The sequence below is a fragment of the Vipera berus genome (assembly GCF_964194415.1).
Source record: "Vipera berus genome assembly, chromosome: 8".
NCBI classification, from domain to species: Eukaryota; Metazoa; Chordata; class Lepidosauria; order Squamata; family Viperidae; genus Vipera; species Vipera berus.
Window position 1 is genome coordinate 18,367,373 of NC_138211.1, and position 14,228 is coordinate 18,381,600.

The 14,228-nt window shown below is 42.3% G+C and overlaps 1 protein-coding gene across 7 annotated transcripts in view; it reads left to right on the forward strand.

Annotated features, from left to right (window-relative positions):
- Positions 1-14,228, forward strand: part of SORBS3 (sorbin and SH3 domain containing 3) — a 66,207-nt gene that overhangs the window by 23,827 nt on the left and 28,152 nt on the right. For all 7 annotated transcript variants that reach the window (XM_081333480.1, XM_081333477.1, XM_081333481.1 and 4 more), the window contains exons 3-10: positions 247-495; positions 2,365-2,482; positions 3,612-3,844; positions 6,353-6,416; positions 9,152-9,187; positions 10,615-10,699; positions 11,656-11,752; positions 12,154-12,213. In XM_081333480.1, coding sequence (XP_081189606.1) covers positions 247-495; positions 2,365-2,482; positions 3,612-3,844; positions 6,353-6,416; positions 9,152-9,187; positions 10,615-10,699; positions 11,656-11,752; positions 12,154-12,213 — 942 coding nt within the window. The remainder of the gene's footprint in view (positions 1-246; positions 496-2,364; positions 2,483-3,611; positions 3,845-6,352; positions 6,417-9,151; positions 9,188-10,614; positions 10,700-11,655; positions 11,753-12,153; positions 12,214-14,228) is intronic.

The window sequence follows — 14,228 nt, forward strand, 5'->3', positions numbered from 1 at the left end:
AGGAACTAATGATCAACAGACAAAAAATTTTCTGCATGCAGGAAATCCCAGTTAGAAATTGGGGCATTCCCAACCAAAAGGTCAATAGCAGAGGGTGGGAAAGTCCTTCTAGTTATAACCAGGAGATCTAGATCTAGATCTGGAATGACGGCAGAGAGAATACTGGGAATACAAAACAAAACCTGGACATCAACATTTTGCAGATCAAGAGGCTTGAACACCTTTCTTTCCCCCCACCCCCTGCAGGGCTTGCCATATGCCGAGCAGCATTTTCATGATGGTGGAGAACATCCTTCACCTGCCTCAAGTGGATCCAGTTACACATCTCCTCCACATCACTCAAGAGCCGGAGTCTCTGCAGAAGTTCTGGGTCTTAGGCAGGATGACTTTTTCATATCACACCTCCAGAAGAGCCCAACTATCCATAGTGGGAGTCTCACCTCTCCACGGGCCACGTCCACTCCGCAGAGTAAACGGAACCCCACATATTATAGAGTGAGTGTTCCTTCCTTGAACCAAGCTGATGGGAAGACTGGGGTCTGATGAGTTACTTGTGAAGATTGCTTTTTCTCCAAGAAGGTCAGGCCCTCAACATGCCCAGGTGTTCCAAACAAGCTGTGGCAATGTCAAAACGAAGGTGCATGTCATCTTGCCATTGCCATGCTTATGTAATAATGTTGTAAAGCCTGACTGCACGCAGATAAATCACATCATCTGTGTGACTGTCATCACATACATTTTGTCATCTCCCCATTTCCTCCCAGTAACTGACTGGTTTTATTTGTTTAACTCAGGGGTCTTCAAACTTGGCTCTTTTATGACTTGTGGACTTCAACTCCCAGAATTCCTCAGCCAGGCACGTGTTTGAAGACCCCTGGTTTAACTATACCAAATTGTCTTCTGTAAATGAATTTTTTCTTCTTCGATTTATCTCTTAGGTTCATAGCCTAGTTTCTGGGAAGTAAAGGTCTACACTGCACTCTTTTATTTTCCTGACAACAAACCTGAGATATTGGTTGAGCTGGGATCTGATAAATTCAGAGGATTTGCTTAAACTGTACTTTATAGCCAGTTCAATTTAATTTACTGATGACTCTTTATTAATGTGAAGACTGACTTTTGGAAGCTTTGGTGAGGACAGGTAGATGGGGAGGACGCGATCAGCTTTATAATATCAGGTCTTTGGATTTGCTGACTCTTTTTCCTCTTCATAAGTGAAAAGATGAGAGCCAGTTTGGTTTAGTGGTTAATGTACCAGGCTAGAAAGCAGGAGACCGTGAGTTCAAGTCCCACCTCAGCCATGAATGCCAGCTGGGTGACTTGGAGCCAGTCACTCTCAGTTCAAGCTGAGGGGAAAATAGGAGGAGGAAGATATGTTGGAGATGTTCACTGCCTTGAATTATTTGTGAAAATAATAAAAGGCGGGATAAAAATAAAAACAAGGTGTTTTTCCCTATCAAAAGTAAGGGGAGAAAAATAGAATAAGAGGCCAGATTAGATAAAGTTTAAGAGTCAGACTAAGTTAATTATGTGAATTGAATTAAGCACACATTTTTGCATATTTCTACTCAACTCTGAGGACAATGTTTCATTAAAATTGTCCCCCAGTGATAACAAGCTGCTCTCTCTGCTTGGTCAAATTAGTCTTCACAGCATAAAAATGTGCAGAAGTTGCATATTTGCTCACCCTTCATCCTTCCTCAGTTCCTCGATTGCAACATTCAGTGGCTGTTGCTTATCAATTCCAAGGAAAACTATTGAGAAAATTACACAGAAATCTATACAATATAATTAGGTGTTCACCAGTCTGGACTGAGAAAGTAATTTTCAAGGCAAACCATATAAATCTATCCAGAAAGATCAAAGGGAGGGAGGGAGGGAGAGAGAGAGAGTAAATTGCCTTCAGAAAAGATTGGAAATTTGCATGCTGTTTGTCCACACTATTGCATAGCTCACTTCATTAGAATCCAGTATGAGAAACTAGTTAAAATAATGTTACAAAATAATATTGATGTTTTTAGGAAGAATTACTAAAGAATTTACACTGGTAAATTTGAAATAAAGTCTTATTGTTCTCAATGAACAAAGAACAAAGAAAAAGCAATGGAATAAATGTTCACTCTCGCAAAATGATAAGAATAAAAGCATTTTACCGATCTTCAGCCCGAGGAACTTTCCTCATGTAAAAGGTATATACAATATAGGCAGAAGGCGTGCCTCAGATTGTGATTAGTAATGTTCCTGTGATGCACAATTGAGCAACGACAAATATGTTTCCCTTTTTACAACTTAGGGGTTTTTGAAAGAGAGCAGAAGTTGGCTTACTAATGGATGATCCTCTTTTTTAATCTGTCTTGCATAAAGATTCCTGTGATTCGCAACTGTGGGTCTAATACCCTCAATTTTGAATTCCACGATACAACTCCCCGCCGAGTGTACAACGGGATATCCCAGCCATGGAAAACAACTCAGCAGAGTTCAGGTAACTCCAGCCAAGAATGGAAGTGATTACAGATTTCCTTGGCAAGCTGCACAGAACACTTTGTAGTCCTTGCTGTCTTATCTTCCTGTTATCCACTTGTGTTTGATCTTTTAAGTTACAACTAGACTCACTTCTAAAGCTCAGCAAGCTTTATGGTCCTCCTGTTGGGGGAAGAGCTGAGAGCCTTTGATGGTCCTTTTTGACAGCAGATCTTTCAGTAAAAGACAGTGTTTAAATTCAGCAGCGTGTCTAAAGCCAACACTCCCATTCTCTCTCTTTCATCCCTGCCTCCCTTTTAGGAAGTAATTAGATAGGATAAAATATTGATATCTCCAATGCACCCTTGATGTGGATGGAAAAGAGCAAATGCTTATCCTGGCCTTGGGTTTTTTTTAATGGAAAGGACATGAAATACACAATACAGTTAGTCCTTGACTTACAACAGTTCATTTAGTAGCTGTTGAAAGTTGCAACAGCCCTGAAAAAAGTGACCCTACGATCATTTTTCACACTGATGACCATTGCGGCATCCCCATGGTCATGTGATGGCAACTGGTTCATATTTATGACAGTTGCCATGTCCTGGGGTCACCTTTTGCGACATTCTGACAAGCAAACTCAACGGGGAAGCCAAATTCACTTAACAACCATGTGACTAATTTAACAACTGCAGTGATTCACTTAACCACTGTGGCAAGAAAGGTTGTAAAATGTGGCAAAATTCACTTAACAATTGTCTCACTTAGCAACAGAAATTTTGGTCTCAATTGTCATACATTGAGGACCACCTGTGCTTGGAAATCAGGACACCAATTCTTACCATAACCTATATTTTATCAGTGATGTGCAGAACAGAACCAGCCACCTCATCGGAAATAGTCACTAGAACCTCTTTTGGGCTGGTCCAAGTACCACTTAATCTGTTTCCATGATAATTCAGGCCATCTTAAATGATTTTTAAAGCCAACCCACGTAAAATTGCCAAATAATGTTTTTGCAATCTTATCTGGGAAGTGCAGCAATTTGATTGTTCTAAAGGTAGCATTGGGAGAGTCAGTGGAGACAGGGATAGGACACGATGCTCAATTAGATCTTCCTCTCATTATGATCTGACTGTATCTCTTGGCAGCGAATAATTGGTACCCAACCTGGCCTGCTAAAGAAATTAGACCACTGAGAACTGAAGCTGCTGCTCCTCCTTACTTGGCTAATTCAGTCAATCACGCAACTGTGAGTGGCTTAGCACAACCGGGCTGGTCAGCGACTTGGACGAAAGATGGCAAGAGGAAGGAGAAGCGCTGGGTGAAGTACGATGGGATCGGGCCAGTAGATGAGTCTGGGATGCCTCTTGCTTCTCGATCGGTGAGTCCTCAAAGTAATTGTAAGCAGGATGGAAAAGTCCCCTTTTCAGTATCCTTCTTCTCTAGAAGAGAGCATTATGGAGCTCAGGGTTGAACTGTTAATCATGTTAATGAATTCATAGCGGGGTCTAAGACAATTCGCCAGGGCCAAATCATCATGGCCAACTTGCCATGGAACAACTTGCCATGGTCAACTCACTGTGGGACAATTCGCTGTGGGACAAGAGTTACACTAATATCAAAGAAATGGTGAAATGGAATAATTAAAGAAAGGATGCAAAAGGAGGGACAGAATAAAATGTGAATGACAAAAAAATTAAAATAATTTATTTATTTTAAATAATTAAATTGTTAAATTGTCCCACGTAGAGTTGTCCCATGGCAAGTTAGCCACGGTGAGTTGTTCCCGCAACAAGTTTGGTGGTGGCAGGTTGTCCCATTCTGTTCAGAGTGTGCCTTCAGAACCCCTAGTGTGATGCTTTCCCCTTCGTTTTTGACAGATAACATTTCTGTTTGAAATTAAGAGTATAAAAAGGTAAAGGTTCCCCCGCACATGTGTGCTAGTTGTTTCCAACTCTAGGGGCCGGTGCTCATCTCCGTTTCAAAGCCGAAGAGCCAGCGCTTGTCCGAGGACGTCTCCGTGGTCATGTGGCCGGCATGACTAGACGCCAAAGGCGCACAGAACGCTGTTACCTTCCCACTGTAGTGGTTCCTATTTTTCTACTTGCATTTTTACGTGCTTTCGAACTGCTAGGTTGGCAGAAGCTGGGACAAGTAACAGGCGCTCACTCTGTTACGCGGCACTCGGGATTTGACCCGCCAAACTGCCGACCTTCTGATCGACAAGCTCAGCGTCCTAACCCACTGAGCCAAAATTATTATTATTTGGTCAAAATTGGTGCAATGCGTATAATTTTTGGTACCAATAGAAGAGAATTTCATTACCCAACTAGGTAATTTATTTTATTTATTTATTTATTTATTTATTTATTTATTTATTTATTTATTAGATTTCTATACCACCCTATTCCCGAAGGACTCAGGGCGGTTTACAGGGCAGCATAAAATACAATATAAAAATAATATAGAGTTAAAATACATTAAATTAATTAAGCCCAATTAAAACAACATTTAAAAAGCTAAAACCCCTTCAGTCCAGGCCTGATAGATTGAAAAACCAGGTTTTCAGGTCCCGGCGAAACGAACAGATTGGGGGCGGTCCTAAGTTCCACGGGCAAGTCATTCCAGAGGGCAGGCGCGCCCACAGAGAACGCTCTTCCCCTAGGAATAACCCGCTGGCATTCCCTAACCGGCGGTATCCTGAGAAGGCCCTCCTTCAATGCTAATGAATGTGGGGTTTGCTCCCTGTTTATATACAGTTGCTTGCCCTGCCAGTGTTGGTGGGGGTACGCTGTATTGCTTGGTAGTCCCTTGTTTACTGCCTGATTGTTTGTTTGATGGTATGTCTCCTTTGGTTAAGCTACTGTTTCTGCTTGATTGTTTGTCTGGTGCTAATCCCTGTTTATCTAGGTGTTGGCTACTGGAAAGGATGAGTTCTGGTCTTTTTAATTCCTTTCTAGATAATCAAGCAGATACAGAATTCCACCCTTCTTCTTTTTAAAAATACTATCCACTGCCAAGCTGTCACAGGCTGGCGACCTCCTGGATTAAATCCCAAGCCATGAAAACCTGGGGCTGATTTGGCAGTTAAATGAGAGCCATCTGTGCAGGAATGGGAAAAAAATGTGGCTTTCCAGATGTCTATGAATTACCATTCTAAGCATCTTTTAGCATTGGCCCATGGCTGAAGCTGCTAAGAATTGTAGTTCAACGATATCTGGGAAGCTATAGGTTTGACACCCGGGATTTAAAATTATCCAAATGTTGTTCTGACATTGAGTGGTTTCTGTGATGTCACTGACATGAAAATACTTTCCTTGCAAGAGTTGGCATACAAATCTAATGCTGGGTTAATATAAGAGAGTGAAAATCTAATGCTGGGTTAATATAAACTGAAGTTTACAAATTGAAAGCCAATCTTAGGAATAAGTGATCTTTGCCAGTTACCCATTACTGCCCAGGGGATCTCTTTCTAGGTCTCTTAGCCTTGATAATAGATTTTGTATTTGCATCAGAGCTCTTATTCTCTTACATTCTCTTATTTAACTTTAAAGAAGGAAGCTAAAAGAGGGCTGGTCTTCCCATTTGCAAGGTACCTTACATTTGTATAACGTTTACTTCCTCCCTCTACACATCCTCAGAGTTCATCATTTACTTGCCTGTTTGCTCTGTGCACAGAGACAAGAAAGCGGGATTCCTAGTAGTCTATGCATTGTGTATTACTGAATGCAACATCTTCTTGCACTGCTGTGAGAATCTTACTTTCCTTTTGTGTTACAGAATTGTCTAATTCCATGCAAAGATGTCGCCTAGTCCTTCGTGGTATGTGTATCTTTGTTCCATCTTCCCTTTTCTGTTACTGAGTTTACATGTTTGTTTTGCATTGCAGAGTGTAGACAGCCCTAAGGACTGGTATCGCAGCATGTTCCAGCAAATCCACAGTAAACCTCCAGGTATGGACTTTTTCAGAGCGTTGTGTTAATTTAGATCAGTGTTTCAATTCCCAGAATTCCCCAGCCAGCACAGCAGCTGGAGAATTCTGGGAGTTGAAGTCCACACGTTTGAAAGGCTGAGAAACAGCAATTTAGATCCAAAAACCATCCCAATCATTTCAGACTCTCTCTCCATTTGCAGTTTAAAGCAACATAGCAATGCCCTGACTACTTCAATTTTCTCCCCTGCATGATGTTCACCTCATTTCATTCTTGTTTCACACATTAAACCCCCACGGTTTCTTCATGTTATATACCAGGACAAAAATAGTCTTTCCCTCTTGAATCACATTATTCCACCTTGTTTTTGGAGGTCTTCTAGTCCAACCCCCTGCTGAAGGCAGGTGACTTTCCATTTTGGTCAAATGGAAGTCTCTTCTTGAAGATGTCCAGTGATGGAGCAGCCTCAACCTCTGGAGGAAGCTGTTCCACTGATTCATTGTTCTCGCTGTCAGGAAATTTCTCCTCAATTCTAGGTTGGATCTCTCTCTAACAAACTTCCACTCATTACTTCTTGTCCAGCCCTCTGGTGCTTTGGAGAGTAGGTCAACCTCCTCTTCTTTGTGACAGCCCCTCAAATACTGGAAGACAGTTATCATGTGCCCCCCAATCCTTCTCTTTGATATGCTAGACATGCCTAATTCCCTCAATCATTCATCACACGAATTAACTTCCAGATCCCTTATCATCGTTGTTGCTCTTCTCTGCACTCTTTCATCTATTTCAGGCCAATAATCCCAGTAAAATTTGACAGAGAATCACAACAGAGGCAGGAAAGGTCAGGAACGTGCAATGTGTACAGCTAATTTTCTTATGCCTTTTTTTTTGCTGATACATATTGATATGGATTGCATTTAACTCAATAACGAGAAAGTGGCTTTGGAAACCATAGCCTGGAGATTGACCGCCCTAGAGAGAGATAAAAACAGCAAGGAACACTACAATTTTTGAGCGTCCTCTAGTGGATAGCAATTACCATTCTGTTTCTATACTGCCATGGCTTTTCTGGGAATTTCCCCACATCATAATCTATTTTGTCTGCCAGATGAAGCTTAGACCTAAAGAGAGGTGCCCACTCTTGTCACCTCCCTATTTATGCATCTGAAACATGGTTTTGTTTCCTGCCACACTGCTATTCATATGATCTGCAACTCACTCTTAAGGTAGCAATCTCCTACTGCTTTTCCTCTTCATTTTCTTATTAACAGTGAGTCAGATGCATTGTGTTGTGGCCAGAAACAGCCTTGTAGTGTGTTGTTGGAGATATACAATACAGGTAGTTCTCAACTTACAACTTAGTCCTCGATTTACAACCCCAATTGAGCCTGAAATTTCTGTTAAGTGAGACATTTGTTAAGTGACTTTTGCCCCATTTTACGATCTTTCTTGCCACTGTTGTTAAGTGAATCACTGCAGTTGTTAAGTTAGTAAGGTGCTGTTAAGTTAGTAAGGTGCTTGTTAAGTGCACCTGGCTTCTCCGTTGACTTTGCTTGTCAGAAGGTCGCAAAAGGGGATCATATAACTGCAGGACACAGCAACGGTTATAAAATCTGAATTAGTTGCCAAGCATCTGAATTTTGATCATAGGATCATGGGAATGCTGCAAAGGCTGTAACTGTGAAAAATGGTCATAAGTCACCTTTTTCAGTGTTATTGTAACTTTGAATGGTCACTAAACAAACCATTGTAAGTCAAGGGCTACCTGTACTTTTTTAGAAAAAAACAATAAAGGTCTGTAGTAAGCAGGATGCAAACCTGGCTCAACCGTGAACATGCCTGTTGATTTTAGTCAAAGCAAGTCATAACTCTCAAATTGTAAGGTGAGAATCTGAGATCCGCCTGCTACATTCCTTGATGTACATATCTCCTGGAGGTTCAGATGTCCCTAGCTCATATCTTGATAAAGCTGACCATCCTTTTCTTTGCTTTTTACTCCATGTTCTTTGACAATAATCACCAACATTCTGGGTTCTGATTTTTGCATCCTCCGATTTGTACTTAACATAAGGGCTGGTGTTAGCAACTGGTATCCTTGAGCAACTAATAGGCCATGATGGAGTCACAGCTAATAGCAGGTTTAGGACTCTTGTGATTCTTTTTTTTTTGTCTGGACAACACTCTAAATAGATCCAGCCAGATTTGCCCAACCTGGCAGTACGTTAGGAAATTAATTTAATTTGGAGCTTAATAGGGGTTTTAAAGGGACGCGGTGGCTCAGTGGGTTAGGACGCTGAGCTTGTCGATCGGAAGGTCGGCAGTTTGGCGGGTCGAATCCCGAGTGCCGCGTAACAGAGTGAGCGCCTGTTACTTGTCCCAGCTTCTGCCAACCTAGCAGTTCGAAAGCACGTAAAAATGCAAGTAGAAAAATAGGGACCACTCCGGTGGGAAGGTAACAGCGTTCCGTGCGCCTTTGGCGTCTAGTCATGCCGGCCACATGACCACGGAGACGTCCTCGGACAAACGCTGGCTCTTCGGCTATGAAACGGAGATGAGCACCGGCCCCTAGAGTCGGAAACGACTAGCACACATGTGCGGGGGAACCTTTACCTTTACCTAGGGGTTTTAAACCCAGCAATTTCCTACTGCTCGGAGCACTGCATCTTTGTAAGCCATGAAGGAAGTATGGTAGGGAATCCGTTAGCTTTAGTCCTCTCATATAGAGCCCACTTCCCATGGACATCTCTCTTCTCTTTCAGAATCAGACCTGGATTGCGATCCCTACAAGTCAAGAGGTAGATATTGTTTTCTGCTTTTGAACATGCTCCCTAGCTGTGTGGAAATGTTTGGTTTCCCAGGAATGACACAGTAACAGCAAACTGTGGGGTTCTAGTGTTGAGAGAAAGCATAGTAGAAGAGGTTCAAGATGTTTCATTTATGGGACAAGAATTTGTACCAAGAAGGAAGCAAAAGCCTGCCAGAATGGATCTTGGGGTCATTCTACTACACCAATAAAATGTTCAGAGCGTCTTGTGTTAGATCTATATTGTAGAAGCAACAGTGTGGGGTTGAAAACTGCTATCTGCGTAAAGAGCAAATACTATAGTACACCTGGGCTTTGTTCTTGACCCTGTAATATTTTCTCCTGACTTTGTGGAAGTGACTGATGTGGGAATAATACTTGCTTGGCTGGGACAATGCTTAAAAGGCCCCCAGCACCCAAATGAAGGGCCTGAAGACATGAGACATGGCTTCACAGAGACTTCTTAATGAGAAATTCTCATTTGGTTGGACTTCTGCCTGTGAATAGGCTATATTAGGAAATGGTGGTCTTCCCAGCCTGAAAAATGTAACGGAGGGATTTCCCTCCCACTAGGAAAGTGCCTAGTACAACGGTAGGCAAGATTTAAGTGGTAGGAACCATAATGTTTTTACAGGAGGGCATAGGTAGAATATGGGGATGCGGTGGCTCAGTGGGTTAGTACACTGAGCTTGTCGATCAGAAGGTCGGCACTTTGGCAGGTCAAATCCCGATTGCCGCATAACAGAGTGAGCACCTGTTACTCGTCCCAGCTTCTGCCAACCTAGCAGTTCGAAAGCACGTAAAAATGCAAGTAGAAAGGTAACCTAAGGTGCCCCTTTGGTGTCTAATCATGCTGGCCACATGACCCCGGAGACGTCCTCGGACAAGCGCTGGCTCTTTGGCTTTGAAACGAAGATGAGCACCGGCCCCTAGAGTTGGAAACGACTAGCACGCACGTGTGGGGGAACCTTTACCTTTTTATAGGTAGAATAAGAGGAACCAGGTTCCAGGTGTGATTAATGCTGGGGTTTTCTGGTATTCAAGGCAAGGTTTGGAGAGAGACTTCTTTGTTTCTTTTAAAGAAACGAAGCTATTTTAAATCCCAATTAAAAATAGCAGTTAGCTGTACTGTTAATGTTCAAATCTCTGAACATCAACCACAAACTGTACCATCCAAATTCAGCTGAATGGTCACGTGGACTTCTGAGATAGCAAAAAGACAATTCTTGACTTGTTCCAACACTAAGGCTTTAGTTTGTCCATCGGTGGCCTAAGAGAATTTCTAAACGGAGTGTGTGTATGTGTGTGTGTGTGTGTGTGTGCGTGTGTGGAGTTTTGGGAAGAGAGCAAAGAGATCATCCATGGTTCCATTTGAAAAGGATTGTCTGCCTCAGACAGTCATCATTTTGTCTCCTCCAGATCATGACCCTCCAGGGCTCATGAAGAACCAGCCTCCAGGGATGATCTCAAACAGTTCCTCTCGCCAAAAGAATGGCTTGGATTGGTGAGTAGAAACGTGGAAGATGTGGTTCTCTCCAGTGAAGGAGGACAACCAATCAACATACAGAGAAGTGGCAAAGCCATATGAACATCAGAAAAAATATGGGGTTGAATGTAAACTTATGAGATTCTGCACTTTCCTGATATATTTACATTATAAATGTAAGCTTATTTGCAACTCAATCTCATGCACTTATTCAGAAGAGAGGTCCATTTCAGTTAGTGGGACTTTAGTACAAGTGAATTTGAGTCTTAAGTATTTTGGGGAAGCATTTAAGAAGCATTCAACAGGCTTTGAGGAAAGTAAACAAAATGCTTCCTGAGATATTGGAGGCATCCTTGTTCCCAGATTCTGTGTGTTCTTTTCTGACTTAGTGTTTTACAGCTGGCTCTGGACAACGGACCGAAAAACTAATTAGACTGTCCAAAATTGGTCCATTATTGGGATAATTCATCAGTTTGAATGCATGCCTGCTCCAGTGCCCATCTGTGACACTAGAGGGAGATGTGAGATTTCAACATGAAATGGATTCATCTATAAATTTATACATGTACTGTATAAATGTGCCCTTGCTATTATCTCGATGACTTATGTCTCAGTCAATTTCAGCTGAAGATGTGCATTGCTTTGCTTGTGTTTGAAGGGTTATCAGGTGACAATGGGAGGTCCCTGTGTGATGGTTTCAGCTTCGCCATTTCACAACATGCAACATCAACCTCGGTCTACCACTTACCAAGAAATGTGGATGCACTGATACTACCTGAAGATACTTTAGGGAGGGAATGTAGTGGCCAACGCTCAAAAATGGCTCGTAGACTATTGAAACAATCCTTTGATGCTGGGAATGGTCCCTGCTAAAGTGGATCTTTGCCAATACAAGGAAGGAAGTCATTGGGGTCAAAGGGGAGACAACGCACATCATGCAGAGCACTTGAGGGTCTCCTACCTTTCTTTTGCAGGAGAAGTTGGGAAACTGCAGATGCCTCCAGCAACGAGCCCAGAAGCATTTTTGATTACGAACCTGGAAAGTCATCCATCCTTGATAATCCTACTCTGGTAAGTAGATCCCTAGTTTTGAGTGGAATATTCACTGATAGAACAATTAGTAGGCCCAGCTAATATCTGAAGCAGATTTGGTGTATTGCCAATTAATGGAAGTACAGTACAGTGGAATATGGAAATAGTGATCTTGTGCATTCTTCTGGCAAGTAAACCCCCTTGACCTCAAGAGGCATTAAAGGATGCCACACATGCTCACAAGTTACTGAGCTCAAACTGAATATAAGGGAAAACAGATGAACAATAGTTGTAACACCATATGGGAAATTGGCCTCTGGAGTGGGAAGTCCCACCCTGTTCTGCATCCTCCTACTCCAAGGCCAAGGACCATTGTCCCAAATATGAATTGTTTCTAACTCAGCATTCTTTTCATTGACGTTTTAATTTGCCCATTACAGGCTAAGAAGTCCTTCACACCATCTTCGGCACGATGCCCATCACCCTGTCTGCCAATTGAGGTGAGTCCTTTCTGAAAAGCAAGGGAAAAGCGCACTTGGCCTCTGGCAATGTAAGTAGACACAGCCAAACACATGCTATCAACTTCCTTGAAAAAATTGAGGATTGGGCGGTTAATGTAGCCAGCGAGAGGGAATGGTTCTCCCAAGACGCCTGAAGTGCAGCTGTGTTTACTGGCTTCCATGGAGCAGGATTCTTTGTTATTTCCTCTCCCCTCCTCCTCTGCCTTAAAAATTGTGCTACACAAAGCAAGTAAGCTGCCCAGAGTTGCAGTCAAGAATGCACTGGGTCAGGGTTTAGAGCGGATGGGATAATGTACTATCTATGATTCAACAAAGCCAGGTGCCCTTTTTATGCTAGGGTTAAGATCATGTGTCCGCTCTCTTTTTAAAAAAAAAATAGTCCGTGCCCATACAATTCAGGAAAAGCCAGTTTCCATTGTTAATTATGATCCTTCACTTTGAAAATCTACCTTCGACTAGAATTTTTTAAATAGGATTTTGAAAAGTTGAATTTGGTATTCATTATCATGCTGCACTGTCGCTGAACTATGCATGATAATACCCTGTGCCATTGAAGCGTTATAATTTCTGTTTCTGAAATTATCAACTTCACTGTAATCTTAACTTCAGTGTAAATATAAAGCTTTCCCTTATTTACCCCAGCTGCTCTGTTTTTCTAACTCCTGCCTGCAATATAATGAATAACAGATGCTAGACATGATATTGGTGTCTCCACAAATGATTTCTAGTAGGGTCTCATATTTTTCTGATGCCGGGGGAAAAAAAGACTATGAAAGACTAAAAGAATGGTTATAAATTAAAATGCTTCCAGAGAACTTAAATTCTAGCCAGTACAGATTCCAGAATAATGAATCTTTTTATAGACTCATCAAATTATCCCATACTTTCCAAGGTTAGTTTGAAAATATTTGATGCCTCCCACATCAAGGTAATGCTTTAACTTCCTTCCTTCCTTCCTTCCTTCCTTCCTTCCTTCCTTCCTTCCTTCCTTCCTTCCTTCCTTCCTTCCTTCCTTCAGATTTTTGGATGTGGTTTGCTCTCTCAGCCCTCTTCCTGAGAGGGCTGAGAGAGAACACAGAGCAAAATAACAGAATTGGAAGGGACCTTGGAGGTCTTCTAGTCCAACCCCCTGCTGTCAAAGCGCTTCTTGAAAACCTCCAGTGATAAAGCAGAACTGGTCCACGGTCACCCAGCAGGCTTTGCAAGGCAGGGCTAGAATTCAGGTCTCCCAGTTTTTGGGCTGCTTCCTTTAACCACTGCACCAACTGGCTCTCAGCCCCCTCCATATTGCACTATAAACCAGTAAGCAGGATTGTGTAATTCATATAATGAACAGCTGCAGCCTAACCTGATTAAATTCAAAATGGAACCACCGAAGGAAAAGGCATGTATGTAATGCATTAAAAAAAAATATGTTTCGGCTTCTCTGAGGTCTCTTCCACCGAATTCCAAAACTCCGATATCAGTGCCATTTCCAGAAAGTCCTGAGTTAACCTAAGTCAGGGGTCTTCAAACCTTGGCCCTTTTATGACTTGTGGACTTCAACACCCAGAATTGGGAGGAATTCTGGGAACTGAAGTCCACAAGTCATAAAAGGGCCAAAGTTTGAAGACCCGTGACCTAAGTGGTGCTGCCAGGAAGAGAAGCCCTCAAACAAGGTGTCCTTTGGGAGGACCACAGACAAGAAACAACGGATGGAAACTGATCAAGGAGAGAAGCAACCTGGAATTAAGGAGAAACTTCCTAACAATGAGACAATTAACTAGTGGAACAGCTTGCTGTCAGAAGTTGTGGGTGCTCCATCACTGGAGACTTTCAAAAGGAGATCGGACAACTATTTGTCTGAAACATATAGGGTCTCCTGCTTGAGCAAGGGGCTGGACTAGAAGACCTCCATGGTCTCTTCCAGCTCTATTCTGATTGATTTCAAGACACTTTCCTGCTACAACTCTCTTGTTCTCTCAGTCCCTGGCATGTGCACTGGTATCTTTGCC